This window comes from Gopherus flavomarginatus, chromosome 25 (genome assembly GCF_025201925.1).
Source record: "Gopherus flavomarginatus isolate rGopFla2 chromosome 25, rGopFla2.mat.asm, whole genome shotgun sequence".
Lineage (NCBI taxonomy): Eukaryota > Metazoa > Chordata > Testudines > Testudinidae > Gopherus > Gopherus flavomarginatus.
In genome coordinates this window covers 7826411-7845368 of record NC_066641.1, presented here as the reverse complement: position 1 = coordinate 7845368, position 18958 = coordinate 7826411, and the positions used below count along the sequence as shown (strand labels likewise).

At 55.5% G+C, this 18958-nt stretch overlaps 2 protein-coding genes across 2 annotated transcripts in view; one reads left to right on the top strand and one right to left on the bottom strand.

The window, feature by feature from the left end:
- The window catches only part of SLC4A1 (solute carrier family 4 member 1 (Diego blood group)), a 44131-nt gene extending 32860 nt beyond the window's left edge, over positions 1-11271 (bottom strand). Inside the window, exons 1-3 of the mRNA XM_050934708.1 lie at positions 11130-11271; positions 5551-5658; positions 2566-2662 (exon numbers count right to left, since the gene is read on the bottom strand). Of these exons, the coding sequence (XP_050790665.1) occupies positions 2566-2662; positions 5551-5583 (130 nt within the window). The 5' untranslated portion in view covers positions 5584-5658; positions 11130-11271. The remainder of the gene's footprint in view (positions 1-2565; positions 2663-5550; positions 5659-11129) is intronic.
- Positions 11272-14121: 2850 nt separating this feature from the next.
- Positions 14122-18958, top strand: part of RUNDC3A (RUN domain containing 3A) — a 57298-nt gene continuing 52461 nt past the window's right edge. Inside the window, exon 1 of the mRNA XM_050935053.1 lies at positions 14122-14274. The gene's annotated coding sequence lies outside the window, so the exon portion shown is untranslated. The remainder of the gene's footprint in view (positions 14275-18958) is intronic.

Below are 18958 nucleotides of genomic sequence, written 5' to 3'. Positions count from 1 at the left end.
GGATCACTCGAAATTGCCCTGGTCTGTTCATTCCTTCTGAAGCATCTGGCACTGGCCATTGTCAGAGACAGGATAGTGGGCTACTGGGCCATTATGGGTCTGACCCAGTCTGGCCACTCATACATAACACTGTGCCCTTCACCTTTCATTGAACGACCACAATGTGCTTTACAGATCTTAATTAATTATAAACCTTGTGACATTCCTAGGCGTCTTTTCACCCACCGTAAGAGTGCAGCCACCTCTGCGGCGGAACACAGCCACTGATTAGCTCTGCGCAACAAACGAGGACCAGACGTGATGACAAACCCTGTATCCAACAACAGACAGCTGCAGGAAATGGTGAGTAAATGTAATCACCCAGGCTAGCGTGCAGAATACGCCTTAAGGAAGATGCCAGGGGATCATTAACGACCACAAAGGGGCAGGAGTCTAGTTTTATGTCTCATATAAAAGATGATCCCTCCAGCAGCACAACACACGCTGACATCACGCTTGGTATTGGCTCCAGCACTGCCTACTGGACTCATCAAGCCACTTCCTGCAGGTCTCCCATCCAAGCACTGAGCCAGCCTGGCTCGACTTATCCTGGGAGATCTGACTCAGTGTCAGCAAAGGGAGGCGAAGCTACACAGCTAAGAGGCAGAACAAGCAGCTGGATTTGCCTGCAGCATCACTTCTGCCCAAAGGGTACGTCCCAGGACCTGCCTAGCACAGAGCTTGTCGCTGCTCCCGGAGCAATTCTGCAGAATGAAAGCCATTGACCCCGGGAATAACGTCACAGCTGCAAACGGAGCATGTTGTTGACATAACAGCTGGGAATTACGGCTTTCCCAGGCCAAGCAACTAGTCATTACAAATCCAAATATACACCTCTCTCTAGGGATGTGGAGAACCCTCCTCAGCCCAGGATCTGAGCATCCCCGATGGATTCCATCCTCCCAGTGTACAGGAAGTCTGTGACTGGGCTGGGAAAGTCTCCTGAGCCCTAATCTATGCTCTGTCCACTAGGCTATCCTGCCTTCCTCTCCCTCTCTGTACACACTCACCCAGATGTAGTAACAATCTCCTGATTGACTGCATTAATCATGCCCCGATGATCGCCTTCCCTGCAGCTCTGCCGTGTCTATTTCTAACCCCCCCTCTCTTTACGCCCATCTATATGGCCTCTAGATATTCCTACAACGGAGTTATTATCCACAGGACTTTAATACATCGATTGCACAGGTAGAGCTGGCCAAATTCTTCTTTGTGGATTTGTGCAACATTCATTGTGAATGTAACACTTTTTTTCTGCAACATGTCTATATCGGGGACTATGCCAGACAGGGAGAGCAGCATACTGCAACGGGGGGACCACTTGAGACTGCAGGGATTGGAAACCGCAAGGCAGGGAGGCTGGGTGGTGGACAGGCAAAGAGAGGAGAAAGAGAACCACCAGCCCTGCGTATACACACTAAAATAGTTAAAGATTTAGGAAACCTGATCTCTGAGGAAAGTGTGAAAAAACTGGGCACGTTTCGTCTTGAGAAAAGAAGATCACAGGGGGAAACCTGATTATATATTTGCAGACTATCGAGAGGACCGGATCAATTGTTATCCACATCCACTGAAGGTAGGACAAGAAGGAATGGGCTTAATTTGAATGGAGGGAGGTTTCAGTTAGATATAAGGAAAAACGTTCTCACGGTCAGGGTAGCTGAGCTCTGGAACTGACTTCCAAGAGAGGTTGTTGGAATCCCCGTCACTGGAGCTGGTTTTTAAGAACAAACCCGTGCTGGGAATGGTCTAGGTTTACATGGCCCATCCTCAGCTCAGGGGCCTGCACTAGACGACTTCTCAAGGGCTTCTCCAGCCTCACATTTTGTGATTCTGTTATGCTCGAACTATGTACACTGTCTACTCAAACAATATACACAACCTCAGAGCCGTGTACCCCGGTGCATATACACTGAGTATACAGCATGTCATAAACCTTATGCCCTGAGGTATCTATGCTGTTTATGCACCATGCAGAGCCCTCTACTCTGATATATATACAGCATATCATAACCCTGTACCCTGAGATACCAGAGCCCACGCCAACATCACAGACACAGTTCCAAGGGATGTAAGATTTCCCAGGTACTTGATCGAACCATTGCTCACTCTAGCTTGAGATCCCATCTCCAGCGGTAGCCAGTGCCTGATACGTCAGTGCCCTCCACAATGCACCTAGTTCACCACCCCTGCTGGACATGGTCCCCGGGAGTGCAGGATATTCCTAGCACAGCTGGCCCCTCTAGCCAGGCACCCCAGGTCCAGCAGCGGCCATGAGGGCATCAGAACCTTTCATAGTTCACCAAGCTAATGGAGTGACATGGGAGGGCTAGGAAATCCTTCCTGATCTCACCCCAGGCAGGCAGTGCATGCCCTGAAGCATGTGCCCTGGCGACCCTCCCTTACGTCATCACCTCAGGCTGCATTGCTACAAACAGCTGTCAGTGAGGCTGAGAATGTCCCATTGCAAGGGATCTCTAACCCTCTGTTAACCTTTAATGAACTATGAATGGTTGGGTTACTCACGGCTTTGTTCATCGAGTGACATCTCTGATTGCTTCAGCTGGGACTCCCTGTAGCCCTCTTCATCCAGCCTGCTCCTCATCTCAGCTTCATAATCCTCCTAAGGGGAAGAAGGAGAACGCTCTTCATGGTCACTAACTGTGCCCGTGTTGGGCAGCGCAGCCTGGGCAGCTGTAGCCCTGGGCACCAGCTCTGAGACACAGTGTGGGACCGGAGCCATATCTATTCTGGGATACAGAGGGATGCTCTGATGTGATTCCCCTATGGGGGCTGTAGCACGGTGTGAAGCAAGGTGTCCGTGCAGGGATTCCCCGTGGGGGATGGTAGCAGGGTGTGAAGCAGGGTGTCCGTGCAGGGATTCCCCACGGGGGATGGTAGCACGGTGTGAAGCAGGGTGTCTGTGCAGGGATTCCCCACGGGGGATGGTAGCACGGTGTGAAGCAGGGTGTCCGTGCAGGGATTCCCCGTGGGGGATGGTAGCACGGTGTAAAGCAGGGTGTCCGTGCAGGGATTCCCCACAGGGGATGGTAGCACGGTGTGAAGCAGGGTGTCTGTGCAGGGATTCCCCACGGGGGATGATAGCACGGTGTGAAGCTGGGTGTCCGTGCAGGGATTCCCCGTGGGGGATGGTAGCACGGTGTGAAGCAGGGTGTCCGTGCAGGGATTCCCCGTGGGGGATGGTAGCACGGTGTGAAGCTGGGTGTCTGTGCAGGGATTCCCCATGGGGGATGGTAGCACAGTGTGAAGCAGGGTGTCCGTGCAGGGATTCCCCGTGGGGGATGGTAGCACGGGGTGAAGCAGGGTGTCCGTGCAGGGATTCCCCATGGGGGATGGTAGCACGGGGTGAAGCTGGGTGTCCGTGCAGGGATTCCCCATGGGGGATGGTAGCAGGGTGTGAAGCAGGGTGTCCGTGCAGGGATTCCCCATGGGGGATGGTAGCAGGGTGTGAAGCAGGGTGTCCGTGCAGGGATTTCCCACAGGGGATGGTAGCAGGGTGTGAAGCAGGGTGTCTGTGCAGGGATTCCCCGTGGGGGATGGTAGCAGGGTGTGAAGCAGGGTGTCCGTGCAGGGATTCCCCATGGGGGATGGTAGCACGGTGTGAAGCAGGGTGTCCGTGCAGGGATTCCCTGTGGGGGATGGTAGCACGGGGTGAAGCAGGGTGTCTGTGCAGGGATTCCCCACGGGGGATGGTAGCAGGATGTGAAGCAGGGTGTCCCTATAGGGATTCCCCGTGGGGGATGGTAGCACGGTGTGAAGCAGGGTGTCCGTGCAGGGATTCCCCACGGGGGATGGTAGCACGGTGTGAAGCTGGGTGTCCGTGCAGGGTTTCCCCACGGGGGATGGTAGCACGGTGTGAAGCAGGGTGTCCGTGCAGGGATTCCCCACGGGGGATGGTAGCACGGTGTGAAGCTGGGTGTCCGTGCAGGGTTTCCCCACGGGGGATGGTAGCATGGTGTGAAGCAGGGTGTCTGTGCAGGGATTCCCCGTGGGGGATGGTAGCATGGTGTGAAGCAGGGTGTCCATGCAGGGATTCCCCATGGGGGATGGTAGCAGGGTGTGAAGCAGGGTGTCCATGCAGGGATTCCCCACAGGGGATGGTAGCACGGGGTGAAGCAGGGTGTCCGTGCAGGGATTCCCCATGGGGGATGGTAGCACGGTGTGAAGCTGGGTGTCCGTGCAGGGTTTCCCCACGGGGGATGGTAGCACAGTGTGAAGCTGGGTGTCCGTGCAGGGATTTCCCACAGGGGATGGTAGCAGAGTGTGAAGCAGGGTGTCGATGCAGGGATTCCCCATGGGGGATGGTAGCACGGTGTGAAGCTGGGTGTCCGTGCAGGGATTCCCCACGGGGGATGGTAGCAGGATGTGAAGCAGGGTGTCCCTATAGGGATTCGCCGTGGGGGATGGTAGCAGGGTGTGAAGCAGGGTGTCCGTGCAGGGATTCCCCATGGGGGATGGTAGCACAGTGTGAAGCAGGGTGTCCGTGCAGGGATTCCCCATCGGGGATGGTAGCACAGTGTGAAGCAGGGTGTCCGTGCAGGGATTCCCCGTGGGGGATGGTAGCACGGGGTGAAGCAGGGTGTCCGTGCAGGGATTCCCCATGGGGGATGGTAGCACGGTGTGAAGCTGGGTGTCTGTGCAGGGTTTCCCCACGGGGGATGGTAGCACAGTGTGAAGCAGGGTGTCCGTGCAGGGATTTCCCACAGGGGATGGTAGCAGGGTGTGAAGCTGGGTGTCTGTGCAGGGATTCCCCATGGGGGATGGTAGCACGGTGTGAAGCAGGGTGTCGATGCAGGGATTCCCCATGGGGGATGGTAGCACGGTGTGAAGCTGGGTGTCCGTGCAGGGATTCCCCACGGGGGATGGTAGCAGGATGTGAAGCAGGGTGTCCCTATAGGGATTCGCCGTGGGGGATGGTAGCAGGGTGTGAAGCAGGGTGTCCGTGCAGGGATTCCCCATGGGGGATGGTAGCACGGTGTGAAGCAGGGTGTCCCTGCAGGGATTCCCCATGGGGGATGGTAGCACGGTGTGAAGCAGGGTGTCCCTACAGGGATTCCCCGTGGGGGATGGTAGCACGGTGTGAAGCAGGGTGTCCCTACAGGGATTCCCCATGGGGGATGGTAGCACGGGGTGAAGCAGGGTGTCCCTACAGGGATTCCCCATGGGGGATGGTAGCACAGTGTGAAGCAGGGTGTCCGTGCAGGGATTCCCCATGGGGGATGGTAGCAGGATGTGAAGCAGGGTGTCCGTGCAGGGATTCCCCATGGGGGATGGTAGCACAGTGTGAAGCTGGGTGTCCGTGCAGGGATTCCCCATGGGGGATGGTAGCACGGTGTGAAGCAGGGTGTCCCTACAGGGATTCCCCGTGGGGGATGGTAGCACAGTGTGAAGCAGGGTCTCTGCAGGGTTTTCCCTGAGAAAGGCAGGGAGCAGCGGGGCAGGTTGGACTGACTGGGGCCGTGATCTAGTCTGGCTCTGAGTTTCCACTACCTTGCCTGGATCTGCCACGGCTTTTTTGCTCATTGTCCCTCTCCCTGCGTCTCTTGGTCTGTCCCAGCAATCAGCCCGGAGGCAGCATCACCCGATCGGCCCCAATCTCTGAAAAGGCAAGGGAAGAAACACATGTCAGGAAAGGCAGGAAGAACGTGGGGTAGGCCTGGTGTGGTAGCTCATGCTGGGATCCCCCCGCTGCCCCTGCAGAATACCAGATTGCAGGGATCATTTATGGCAGCCCCTGCTCCCCATAGACACGGCTTACCTCAGGATCTCCTGGCCCTCTCGGCAGCATCCCAGAGCATAGGCACAGTCATGGATCCATGCCTATTCTGCAGGTGCATGGCTGGCTTTGGAAGGAGGGGCCCTATTGTGGATCAGGCACTGAGCTGGGACTCAGGAGAGTGGGGGGGGGGTCAGTGCCTGGCAAAACTCCAAAGGGCCATGTTTTCCAAAAGTGCTGTGCACCCCACCCAGCGGAAATCCGGCCCTCATCTCTCTGGGCCTCCATTCCCCACCTGTACAGTAATAATCCATTATCTACCTGGTCTCGTTAGACTGTCAGGCCCAGATCTTCAAAGCTATCGAGGTGCCTAACTCCCAGTGATTTCTGTGGGAGTTAGGCACCGAAATACTTTTGAAGATCTGAGGCTAAGCCTTGTCTCTCAGTCCACCTGTGCAGCGCCTGGCACGTTGGGCCCTGGTCTCATTTGGAGCCTCAAGGGATTCGTGTAATAACGCTCTGAATCCTTTGTCAGGGCTGGCGGTGTGCACCGTAGGAAGCACCTCAGTCCCTGCTGCCATCTGTCCATCTCCGCTGACAGCCACCCCCGTGCAGATGGTGTTTGCGTTTCCATCTGAGCTTTCTGGGCTTCTGGAAACTGTTTATTTTGAAGTTTGCGATTAGCGCATTTGGGGGTGTTGTGTCCCTATGCCCTCCTCCCCCTTAGCACAGAGTCACACGCAGGAGTCAATCCCTCCTGTGACACAGCCCCACTCCCAAATGCCAGGAGTTTGCTACGCTGATGTTTAAGGGAATAACAGGGGAAATGAGGTGCAGTGGTTTGCTCAGAGTCACTCAGTGAGTTCCCAGTAGAGGTGAGAGCAGCATACCAACCCACAGCTCCCCAGCGGGAAACCACCTTGGGCCACAGGGGTTTGAGTGCACCCAGGCAATGGGTTTAGGCCGTGTCTGCACTGACTTCCGGACCAGGGTCCAACGAGGGCTTGGTTATATGCAGAGTGGCACCGGTTTAACTTAAAATGGGGTTTGAAACCAAGTTTGAAACCCAAAGGCTGTGTGGACGCTCCAACTTTGGTTTAAACCAGGCTTATTTGATTTCGTTTAAGCTGATCAAGAACAGGTTCAAGCTAAACCAAAATAACTCAGGTGTGCACCAGTTTTAAAAAGCATTTAACTTAAACTGCTGCAACCTCTGTGTGTTGAGAAAGCCTTAAAGACCTGCCCAAACCAGCCTGTGGGACCGCAAACCCTGAAATACAAGGGAGTCTGGATTCAAACCCAGCTCTCTCATTCCCCACCAGAACCACCTGTAATAGAAGGGGGAGGAGAGCCAGAGCATGGGGCCAGTTCAGACCCAGATCCAGTAGCAAAGATCAGGACTCCAGCTCATTTCTCTAACAACCCCAGATGCAGCACATCCAGAGGCCTCTCCTGCCTCCCCCCACAAAAAAACAGGGAGAGTTCATATCCCAAATGCTGATCTAACCTTGAGTCCTCGGCACATCATAATCCCAGCTAAACTGGTTTGCAGCAGGTCTTAGCCAGCCAGCAAGCACCAAGGCTAAAGCATACAGTAAAGGTCTGTTTCTACGCACTACATAGGGTGCGTCTGTTTCCTGGCTGATCGATACATTTTGTGAACGTTGGTTCTAACGCAGCTTTGGCCCTGTGCAAACTGGCTGCCTGGCCTGTCTTTGAAGCCGGTTTCACAACACAGCCGCACCTGGTTTAGCCAACAAGCTGCAGCCAGGCACACACGGTACAGCCACCCTGCTCGTGAGTGAGACTCAAACCTGGGACCATCCAGCACCGGACGGCCAGCGCAGTCTGAGCGAAAAGTGGAGCAGGGGAGCGCAGTAGTGGGGGTCAGCCACTAGAAGGCGACACAATCACACACTAACCCACTGTCTCACCCACACAACCACACACTAACCCACTGTCTCACCCACACAATCACACACTAACCTACTGTCTCCCCCTTGCCTGAAGGCAGAATCTTGCCTTGCCTTTTGCCTCGGTCCATCCTTTGCCAGATGTGCTCAGGCCACTTGCAGAGCTGGCTGGGCCTGGCCCTGCAGCCCTCCACTCCTGTGAGCGGCCCCCCGGGGCACTAAGGGTCTGCGCCTCAGCTAGGCTGGCGTTAGCTCGTTCAAATCCTTAGTTGCTCCTGCCTGTCTCAGAGATGCAGGAGCGGAGGGTGGAACTGGGCTGTCTCCGAAATCAATTTTCAGAGCCCTCCCCAACCCCTTCCCGGCACTGCAAGGGCCCGTTGATTCCCTGTATGGCAATGCCTGGCTCTGGGAAACCCCGAGTGGCCAGTAGGAGGTTCTGGGTCAGATAACTGGGCTTCCCCGTGCTGGCTCTGGCTACCAGCCAATAGGAAGCAGTTGCCCATGAGAGCAGTGTAGGGGGGAGACTGGAGGGTCCCTGTGACAGGATACTGCAAGCTCACTGCAGCCTCATAGGGGATGGGGCAAACAGGGGAAACACAGGATAAGTATCCCAGGGAATTCACTGAAGACGTGGCCAGCCTGGTAGGTGGCTGGTGGGCTAGACGGAGAAAGGGGCAGGGAAGCATTTGGAGTCCAGCCTGTATTGCCTGCCAGGATAACCGTAAGCCCAGCAGCATCGTGTGCCTCTGGGGATCTGTCCCGTGTGTGCAGACAGGACCTGGGTCATAGTGCATGGCGTGAGCTCACACGGTGACACAGGGTCTACACTCAGAAAGCCTGTCAGCTCATAAGCGCTGCAGGGCCGGCAGGGCAAGGCATCATCCTCTTGGGCCGTGCTTTGTGGCTAAGCTTAGAAATCCCCAGGGCTTGCAGGGAGTCCACCTAGCCGATGGCACTTTGCTGTCTGAGCCAACGCCCATGCTTGGCGCTAGTGGGTGCTGCACGGCTGGAGATGCCACATCAGATCTGGCCAGGCGTGATCGTTGACGATGCCCTGACACGTTTTCTTTTTGCGAGAGCGGGAGGTTTTAGCCCACTGCCCCACTTCTGACTGTGACATGCTAGAAGCCCACAGATCCTGTCTTTGCCCTGAAGCTCTCACGTGGCCTGGCTGTGCACAGTAAAACAGCTCCATGCCCCACCCCAGAGCTGGCTGCATTTCAGCAGTGGGTTTGCAAAATGCTTTGGAGTAAAAGGCGTTCCAGGCACTTGGGGAGCAGTGGGGGTGCTGCTGTGTTCTGCACCATGCTGATAGTCCATCTGTGCAGTCAACCCCCACTCCTCTCCCTTCCCCTCCCTGATTCCCTGCTAGGGGGTCAGTGTGTTCCTGGGTCCTTCCCTAGTTATTGGCAATGTCCTTGTTAGCCCGTTAGTAGCCCAACTCCAGGAATCCCCAAAGGAGGGGCAGCTCCATGCCCCCCCGGGAGACACGCCGGTTAAACCTCAGCATGAGCTGTGCCCAGCCAGAGCCCTGATTGGGCCAGGGGTGAAACAGCACAAAACGAACCAACAGCGGGAAAGGGCAGAGAAGATGGGGGGAGAAGGGAATGGGGGAGATAGGGGGGCTATCTCTCCCCCTCAGCGGGACTCAGGTGCTGGAATGATTGACATCCCTTGACCCAGCAAATGACACTGATGCCGCAGTGTATAACAGTGACCCACAGTGCAGAGTCTGTACCCTCCTGCCCCCGGCCCCAAACATGGCACTGAGACCCTCCCTGCTGCAGTATAGAGCCCTGTGATCCACAGTATAGAATCTATAACTCCAGTGCCACAGTATAGAGCCGTGTGACCCACAGTATAGAATCTATAACTCCAGTGCCACAGTATAGAGCCCTGTGACCCACAGTATAGAATCTATAACTCCAGTGCCACAGTATAGAGCCGTGTGACCCACAGTATAGAATCTATAACTCCAGTGCCACAGTATAGAGCCCTGTGACCACAGTATAGAATCTATAACACCAGTGCCACAGTATAGAGCCCTGTGACCCACAGTATAGAATCTATAACCCCAGTGCCACAGTATAGAGCCTTGTGACCCACAGTATAGAATCTATAACACCAGTGCCACAGTATAGAGCCCTGTGACCCACGGTATAGCATCTATATCCCCAGTATCACAGTATAGAGCCCTGCGATGGCTCCTGCCTCTCAGCCTGTGCCCTTCTGGGCACTTCACAAGCAACAGCCATTGAACAATCAACATCCTCATGGAGAAAACGCAAAGGTGGCCGCTTCCCCCTACCCCCAAGCCCTGGCACAGGGCTGGGGTGGCTGCCAGAGAAGCAGGTCTCCATGCAAGCTGAGCCGAGCTGAAGTGTTTCACAGCTTCCCCCCAGCTCTGGGCTTCAAAGCCAGAGCCACAAGGTGTGTCAACCAACCAGCCCCTCCGACCCCCAGGCCCCAGGGGGAAGGCCGGGCCGCAGGAGCTCAGCAGTTGGTTGGTTTGGGATGGAGGGAACAGCAGGCCGCTGGGAATGCTCAGCTTCCCCCATTCTGCCGAACCCCAGCCCCGGCCCTGCAACTCCAGCAGGACCCTCCATCAGCCCCAGGGAGGGCATCAGGGACTCCAGGCCAGGCAGGCTGACCAGCCAATTCCACTTCTGTGGTTACCCTCCCTCCCCTGCTGGCCTGAGCTCTTGGCAGACTCTTTCACACCAAGCTCTATGACCAGCCCCCCAATTTCTTTACACACCAAGGGGCAGACTCGGGTCTCAGTGACCCGGGCACAGCCCCCATGTTCATAAAGTTATAGCTGGGGTGACCAGATAGCACGTGTGAAAAATCGAGACTGGGGTGGGGAGTAATAGTTGCCCATATAAGAAAAAGCTCTGATTATTGGGACAGTCCCTATAAAATTGGGACATCTGGTCACCCAAGTCACAGCCAGCACCGTCACTGCAAGGCAGCTGCCCGAAAGATGCACCAGCTGAGCACAGGAAATGACGGGAAACCTCGTATCCAACAGGAAATATTGGGGAGGGATCTGAGAAGGGGGAACGGCTCTGCTTGGTCTCTGACTTGGATTAGGGGCTAACACTAGCCAGGCTGGTAACTGGTGCTGTGAATCTACAGCCAAGGACTTCTGAGCAGCCTCCAAACCCCACAGCGTTCCTGGGGTGAAGGCGCCACACAGACTTTCCAACCTCTGAGCAGATCATCTTAGCCGATCTCAAACCCCCAAAGAAACCTCTGCCAGCCCAGCTCCCTCTGGAGATACCAGTGAGCTGCCCTCCTGGCTCTTCTCCCCACTAAGCTCCCCCAGGCGAAGACACCAACACCCCTCTCCGCCCCTTTCCCCCCCCGACTCCACCCACTCAGCCACGCTTCCCAAACAGCTCCATCCCAAGGGCGAGCGAATGAGCAAACTGACCTACCGGTGCCCGGTGGATCCTGAGAAGCCTCCAAAGCCCACCAGCTGGGTTCTCCTCCCGGAGCCCCTGGCTCAGCTGTGGTAGCCTGCCACCCAGGGAGATGGTAAAGAGATGCACAATCTAGCTGAAGGCACTTCAGACTCCTGAGTCATGCTCACCTCCCTAATCTCTCTGGGCCACCAGCCCGGCGCGCTCCCCTGCCGCTTAGAGATTCACCCTCACTGCGGCCCCGTAAACAGCGCTATCTGGAGAGACCATCTTGCAGAACCTAGCCTTCTCCTCCCTGCCCCTGGCCAGGGCCGCCACCTTGCCCAGCCCCCCGCTGTGAGCCTCCGGCTCTCTCGCCTGCTACTAACTTCATTGACTTTTAAATTAGGTTTAATGCACTTTTTTTTTCGTGGGTTGTGTTGATGGCCTAGCTCATGTCCTTGCAATATCTTGTTTACCAATTTCTGGGGATTCCCTTTGAGGAAAGCCCTGGGTGGAACCCTTCTCGAATTTTGTTGATTTTTAAAAAAAATTGCTTCTGGTGAGGCATCTCCCCGGCTGACGTTACGGGATGCATTTGAAGCCAGGGCTCCGGTCCTGCAGATTTCACTGCACAGGTGTCTGTATTTACTGGCCCTGTCCATACCATGGTTATCCATGAGTAGCCCAGCGGCATAGCACGCGCCCAGTGCGCTTGGCATTACACCCGGTGTTCGGATGTGCAGTGCTCAGTAGCCCAATCAGCTGCCTGGCCTGTTAACGTCGAAGGAAACACTCCCATTGACTTCTCTGGGCTTTGAGGGCAGGTTCCAGGCACATTCTCCATGGATGCATTTGAAACATTCACCAGCACAACAAGGTTGTTCTACCTGGATGTACCGGCTCTGCAGCCACAGGTTCTAGGTATGTCAAGGCAGAACGTACCCAATGTATTGCCAAATAGCACATCCTGGTAGAGCTCACCTGTCATGCTGCTGAATGGCCCAGCCACATCCAGGTAGGACACACCAGCCAAGCATTCTAGATGTGTTTTACCTGCCAGTATGGTAGCACAGAGCACGTGATCTACCAGGATGCGCCTGGAATGTTCAGCATCATGGCCAGCGTGTTCTACCTGGATGGATCTAGAACCAGAGCCTTGTGTCATCTCTGATTTTGCAACCTGGAATCTGCCATGAAAGCCACCCTATGCTGTAGGTGTAGGCTGTGAGCTTTCAATTCTTCCTGAATCACCTTTCCAGCCCTTGCGGTTGTGAGGATCTCGAGAGCAACCCGTGTAGAGATGGCCGAGCTGCCAGCTCTCCCCACAGTGCAGTTATGAGTGCTGAACTACAAAATCTGTGGCATGCTCACAGGGTCGGGGAAGAGCAACAGGAACTCTATTTAATCTGAAAATAAATAACAAGAGATCAGGCTGCTGATCCCATCCTTTATTTGCATGTTCAGTTCAGCAGAAACCTGCACAGCTAGCGCAGAATGTCCAGCCCGCTGCAAAATCCAGGGTCCCTCGCCACTATCTGCAGGCCTGCTTGCTGCAGAGAGTGCTGGGCATTGCTGAGACCGTGCAGCAGCATAGCAAGGGCATTACATTTTGATGTACCCAGAATTCTCAGCTGCACAGCTGGGGTGGGCTGCCTGCATGTACCCAGCATGCTCAGCTGCACAGCCGGGGTGGGCTGCCCAGATGTACCCAGAACGCTCAGCTGCACAACCGGGGTGGGCTGCCTGCACGTACCCAGAACGCTCAGCTGCATAACCGGGGTGGGCTACCCACACATACCCAGAACGCTCAGCTGCACAGCCAGGGTGGGCTGCCCGCACATACCCAGAACGCTCAACTGCACAGCCGGGGTGGGCAGCCCGCACGTACCCAGAATGCTCAGCTGCACAGCCGGGGTGGGCTGCCCGCACGTACCCAGAACGCTCAACTGCACAGCCAGCATGGGCTGCCCGCACGTACCCAGAATGCTCAGCTGCACAGCCGGGGTGGGCTGCCCGCACATACCCAGCATGCTCACCTCAGGAGGTATCTAGTCCAATCTCCTGCTCAAAGCAGGACCAATCCCAACTAAATCATCCCAGCCAGGGCTTTGTCAAGCCGGGCCTTAAAAACCTCTAAGGATGGAGATTCCACCACCTCCCTAGGGAACCCATTCCAGTGCTTCACCACCCTCCTAGTGAAATAGTGTTTCCTACTATCCAACCTAGACCTCCTCCACTGCAACTTGAGACCATTGCTCCTTGTTCTGTCATCTGCCACCACTGAGAACAGCCAAGCTCCATCCTCTTTGGATCCTCTCTTTAAGTAGTTGAAGGCAGCTATCAAATCCCTCCTCACTCTTCTTTTCTGCAGACTAAATAACCGCAGTTCCCTCAGCCTCTCCTCGTAAGTCATGTGCCCCAGCCCCCTGATCATTTTCATTGCCCTCCGCTGGACTCTCTCCAATTTGTTGTAGGGGGACCAAAACTGGATGCAATACTCCAGGTGTGGCCTCACCAGTGCCAAATAGAGGGGAATAATCACGTCCCTCAAACTGCTGGCAGTGCTCCTACTAATACAGCCCAATATGCCATTGGCCTTCTTGGCAACGAGGGGACACTGCTGACTCATATGCAGCTTCTTGTCCACTGTAATCCCCAGGTCCATTCCCATCTGTGCCCTGTGTCACCTTGGGAAAATCACATCCCCCTTTTCCGTGCCTCAGTTTCCCCACCTGTAAAACAGAGTCAGCCCCTCCCCACCTCTGCACAGCCCTTTGAGGTTGGTGATTGAAAAGCACAGGAGCATGTCAGTACAAATTGTTCTAGATTTCGCAGGCTGTCCTGGAGTGGATGCACCTCGGAGGCACAAGAGACAGCACGAAAAACGTGCTTCAGCCACCTGACTGATCAGCAGCTGATGCCAAATCGAATGGAACCTGGCCAGCGGGATGCTACTCTGCACAGACTCGTTTTGCACCATCCGCTTATTTTAAGCCGCATGGACAACCTGAGTCTGCGAAACACGTAACAAAGGCTACAAAGCAGCTCTCCGCTTTCTGTGCAGCCCCTTGTGGGAGCTGAGTTCCAGTGACGCCCCAAGCCCTCGTTCTATCTCTTACAGACAGGAGAACAAGCCAGGATTGATACGGCGCCTTTCCGGCAGCTTGGCAGGGGAGAGGTGGGTGGAATGTGGGTGAGCTCTGTGCATGCGCTGCCTGGGTGTGGGGGACCGGGTGGGTGTGGCAGGGCTGGGCACCCATGCCGTGCCTTTGTGTGGGTGGGAGATTGTGAGCTAGCGTGTCAGGCTACGGGGACCAGTGACTTGTCAGTGTGAGTGGCCTGGTGTGAGGGTGTGCGTCGGGGGCGTCCACGTGTGGGTGTGTGTGTGGCTGCAGGTGGGTGGGTGCCAGGGGTGAACGAATGGAGGTGAGTGAACAGACCTCCCTGGAGCTCTGTAAGTGACCGAGGGCCACCCCTCTCTGACACAGTCCCCAGTGTCAGCTTCCCTTTAGCACATGCTCAGTCCTCACCGGGTACAGATGCTTTCAAAGGAAAATATGCAACTAGAGATGGGGTGGGGCAGTGTCCAACCCACTCACCTGCCTCCTTCAACCTGCTTCCCCTCCCCTCATCTTCCTTTCTTCCCTTTGCCCTCCACCAACCCCACCCACCTCTCACCCATCCCTCATTTCAGATCAGAATTTCCTCCCATCCCACGTTTGCCAATTACCCCAGAGACGCCGAGCCAGCAGGCTGGCTCCTGCTCTCAGCCCCCTTGGTGTGATCCCCTGAAATCAAGAGAGTTCCAGTGCACCCCGATGTCACTGAACTTGTCGCCAGCCCCAGCCCAGCCCACTGCAACTCCTGTTCTCTCACACCCCCTCAAAGTGGGTTTTATTGCACAGTGCTAGGCGTAAGCAGACGAAGCAACTGCTTAGGGCCCGGAGCGGCTCCAGGGGGCCCCCATTCACTTTTGTAGTATGTGTTGTATGTGGGGCAAACCCCCCCAAAATATGGACTAGCACCGCCTCTGCGTCAGCGACTGGCTGTCATCTGGGTCCAGTGCACCGTGTGAGCCACCTCTCCTCCCTGGCTTGAGTCTGAGGAGGAGAGCACAGGGTGTATGCCTCCCAGCTGAAAGGGCAGAGCGCAGGAAACAGAGGAGCAGAGATCAGACACGGAGGGATAGCAGCAGGAGAACCCCCGTGCCACGAAACCGTACATGAAACAGGAAACAGCTTGGAGCCATTTCAAAGCCCTGCGTATTACAACCCACACCACAGTGCAGAGGAATAGGGTCTGACTCATACACATGGTTCTTTGGGACCCAGCTGCTTTCTTTCCATTCGATCAGGGTGCAGAGGATGGGAGAGACGACATGCCCACAAAGGGTTAAGTCAGTGCAGACACCCCATCGGGCATCGCCAGTGTCGCCCTGGCCCATTTGGCTCCAGAGGTTATCAATACACAGTGTCAGCATGATCAGCCGGCTGGTCGAAGGTGCAGTGAATTAGCAGCCTGGCCCTGCTCAGCCGCCATGTCCCTCCCAACAGCGAGCATCAGACAGGAGCCCACAGCAGGTGGGCCTTGTACACCCTTGGCTTTGTCATATAGCTCCCAGCCAGGCTGCGTATCGCTGCACCCTGCTCAGGACAGGCCCAGACGGCACAGTCGGAAAAGCCCCAGCTGTTGTCAGAGCCTTGTCTTCACTAAAGCACGGATACCTCGGGGGTGTCTGCGTGGGCATGCGATGGCCGGGATAGTTGCAGGAAATACCCCACGGAGACAAGGCACCAGGTGCACAGAGGGAGGGGTGCTCTGTCTTCAGGATCCACCCCTGCCTAGGGATGTTTGCCCCAGTGTAAATACATCTCGGTGGCGCAGTGGGACCTGCCACAGGCTGGCTCGCCCTTTAAGGGGAGCCGATTCAGCCCCACCTGTAGCAGATTCTTCCCTTGCCTCCGCAGGTAGAGAAAATAAGCCATGTGACTCAGTCGGGCCTCTGGGATAAATAAGAGAGAGAGGGCAGGGCTGGGTCCTGAGAGAAGCTTGCTGAAAAGAGGAAGGGTTCTGTAGCATTGTCTATTTCCAGCATAAGCCCTGAGAGCAGAAGTCTGTTGAAGTGGGCTGGGAGGTTTGCTCCTGGATGCAGTGTAAACACACCCTGCAAGACTAGGAGAGCAGCACATTGGGTTTGCCTGTTGACATCTCTGAGCCAAAGAGAAGGTGGCCCTGGGGTGAGGCAAGAGTCCAGGCAGGCCAGAGGACAGACTGACCCCCAGGTAAGAGGGACTGGGCAGACAAGCTGTTATTTTTGAGCTCCCTTTTGGATGTGGTTACTCTAGAAGGTGTGGCCTTCTAGCTAATGAATCTGGTGGTGAGCCAAGCTGCAAGTCTCTGTAGCTGAGGAAGGATGGTGGAGAGAGGAAGGCTGGGCTGGTGGTTAGGGTGTTAGTCTAGGCTGTCCAAGACCTGGTTTCAAATCCCTGCTCTGCTAGAGACTCCCCATGTAACCCTGGGTGGATCCCTTGGCTTTAGCCTGGGTTATGTAGGAGGTGAGACTGGATGGTTAAGAATAGTCCTGTCTGGCTTTCAATCTATGAAGCCAGGCTGAAAAGTGGAAATGGAGGTAGGGTTTCTATGGAGTCGCCCTTGGCCACAAAGGGATTCCCTGGAGCTAGCAGCCCTCTCACAGATACAGATGTTTGTGCTGATGTAAACTACTGGGGTGAGCTTAAATGATCAGATGGATCTGTGATGGCTGCCAAATTAATTTAGGGAAGTCCTATGGCCTGTGTGAGGCAGAGGCCAGACTGCAGGGTCACAGTGGTCCCTTCTGGCTTTGTAACCTCTGAACTTCCATGAGTTGTGTTTTTTGGGAGGTTTCTTAAAGCCCCCAACTCCTGAGTCATGTTTACATGAGAAGCTTGGCCATCACTTTTTTTTCTGTACCAAATAAGATTCTAGCCCCCTGCCCCTCCCCAGCTATGGAGAAAAGCTTCCAATGCCCGGCTGCAAAAAGTTCTGACCTTGCTCATCACTTAGAACATCATGACTTTAAGCTGATCTTGTGCTTTTTGAAGGGCTGACTCCTGACTTGTTTTGAATGCTTGGGGTGATGATGCCGGGTGTCTGCAGCAGAGACTTGCATGCACGTCACAAGCCCACTGCTACTTTAATATAGGTGGGAGGGAAAGACAGAAGGAGGGGGCAGGAGAGAGGATGTCGGTGCTCCAGCCCTCTCCGTTTGGCAGCTCAGAGGGGCACCAGGGAGGGGGTTGTGTGTACACGCACTCAATGCCCATCTGACTGTTTCACTGCTGGGCTTGGAGACTGCATCAGGAAATCAAGGGGAACAAACCAGCCTGCAGTGTGGGAGAAATGGTGACTGAGCTGAAGGGAGGTGGGGAGGGGTGTGTGTGTCTCTCTCTCACATGAAATGGATGCAGAGGAAGAGACAGATCTGGTCACACAGGACATGTGCATTCCAAGACCTGCTCCTGTACTCGTGCCATGGGAGGGGAGCCCTGTGCTCGCAGGGTTGGGGAAATGACTGGGGAGGTGGCAGGTGGCACTGGGCAATGTGCAGCCTGCCCTAGAGGAAGGGGGGCCCATGTTACCACAGAAGAAAGTGCTCTGGAAAATCAGTTGTTTCTGGGCTTTCTAAAAACCCAGTTCTCTCCCCCATCCCTTCCCGGGGGAGGGATGCTTCTGTAGCGCTAAGCACTAGACACACTTCCTTCCCAGAGATGGGTAGAGAACCCAGGAGGCCTGACCCTGCCTCTAACCACTAGGACCCACTCTCTGTAGTCTCTCCAGACCCCATTCCATGGCAGGTGTAAGAATCAGCTGCCAGGCCCTTCTGGAGCCCTAGGTTTCAAATGACAGGCATCTGCACCCAGTCCCTGATCGCCAAGCTAAACCAAGGGCTGCCACTGGATAGATTCATTGGCTGAGCCTGGCTGTGAGAAATTGGAACTTTCCTGCAGGGAGGGGGACAAACTCCCGGCCTGTGGGCTGGTGGCCAGGCTAGGCTGTGAGGCTTGCTGGGTGGGGGGGCTGACTGCCTTCTGCTGCAGAGACTGAGCTCTGTGATTAGCTTTATCTGTAGGGAGAGCCCAGGGATCCTAGCTTATCTCTGCGCTACCAACCTCCCCACTCCCTCCATGTCACCAGGGACTCTGTCAGGTCCTTAAAAAGGCCGGGGAGACCTGGCAAGTGCTTCTAGGAATGGTAACACTCCGTTAACCCTTGCTGTGCCGTGCTGCCCTCCCACACCCAGCCGGGATCATCCCTTCAAAGCCTGGAGCCAGCAAAGCCCTTAAGCACCTGCCTATATCCCATTGACTAAGGCCCTTGTTCAGCGCCTCACTAGAAAGGGGCACATGGACTCCTCTTGTGGTGCCTGGAAACGAGGTTTGAATTTGGGAGAGCGGGGGATGAAGAACCTCTGTGCTCACCGTTGCGCCCCTCTGCAATGTGTTCTTAGCACCCTGTCTAGCTCCAAGGGGCTTTGGAGCGTTGATCTCTACTTAGGGTCCTAGTGGCTGCTCTGAAAGCTGAGCACCACCCAAGTTCTAATGCGCCGATCCTCCCGACATCCCCGTGGCGTATCTAATGCGCCGATCCTCCCGCTGCTATCCCTGTGTTCTGGATGGGAAACTGAGGCACAAAGAGACGAAGACTTGCCCAAGGTGTTGCAGGAAGAATCCATAGCAGAATACCCCACTCGAAGTGTCTCCCTGAAAAACCCCACAAAGAGACGCACCCATTTGATTTCTCTTGGGCGAATGGCAGCCACTAGCCCTCTGCCTGGCCCACCCTCACTCCCACTGGGCAAACCTCCCTGGGAGTCAAGTGGC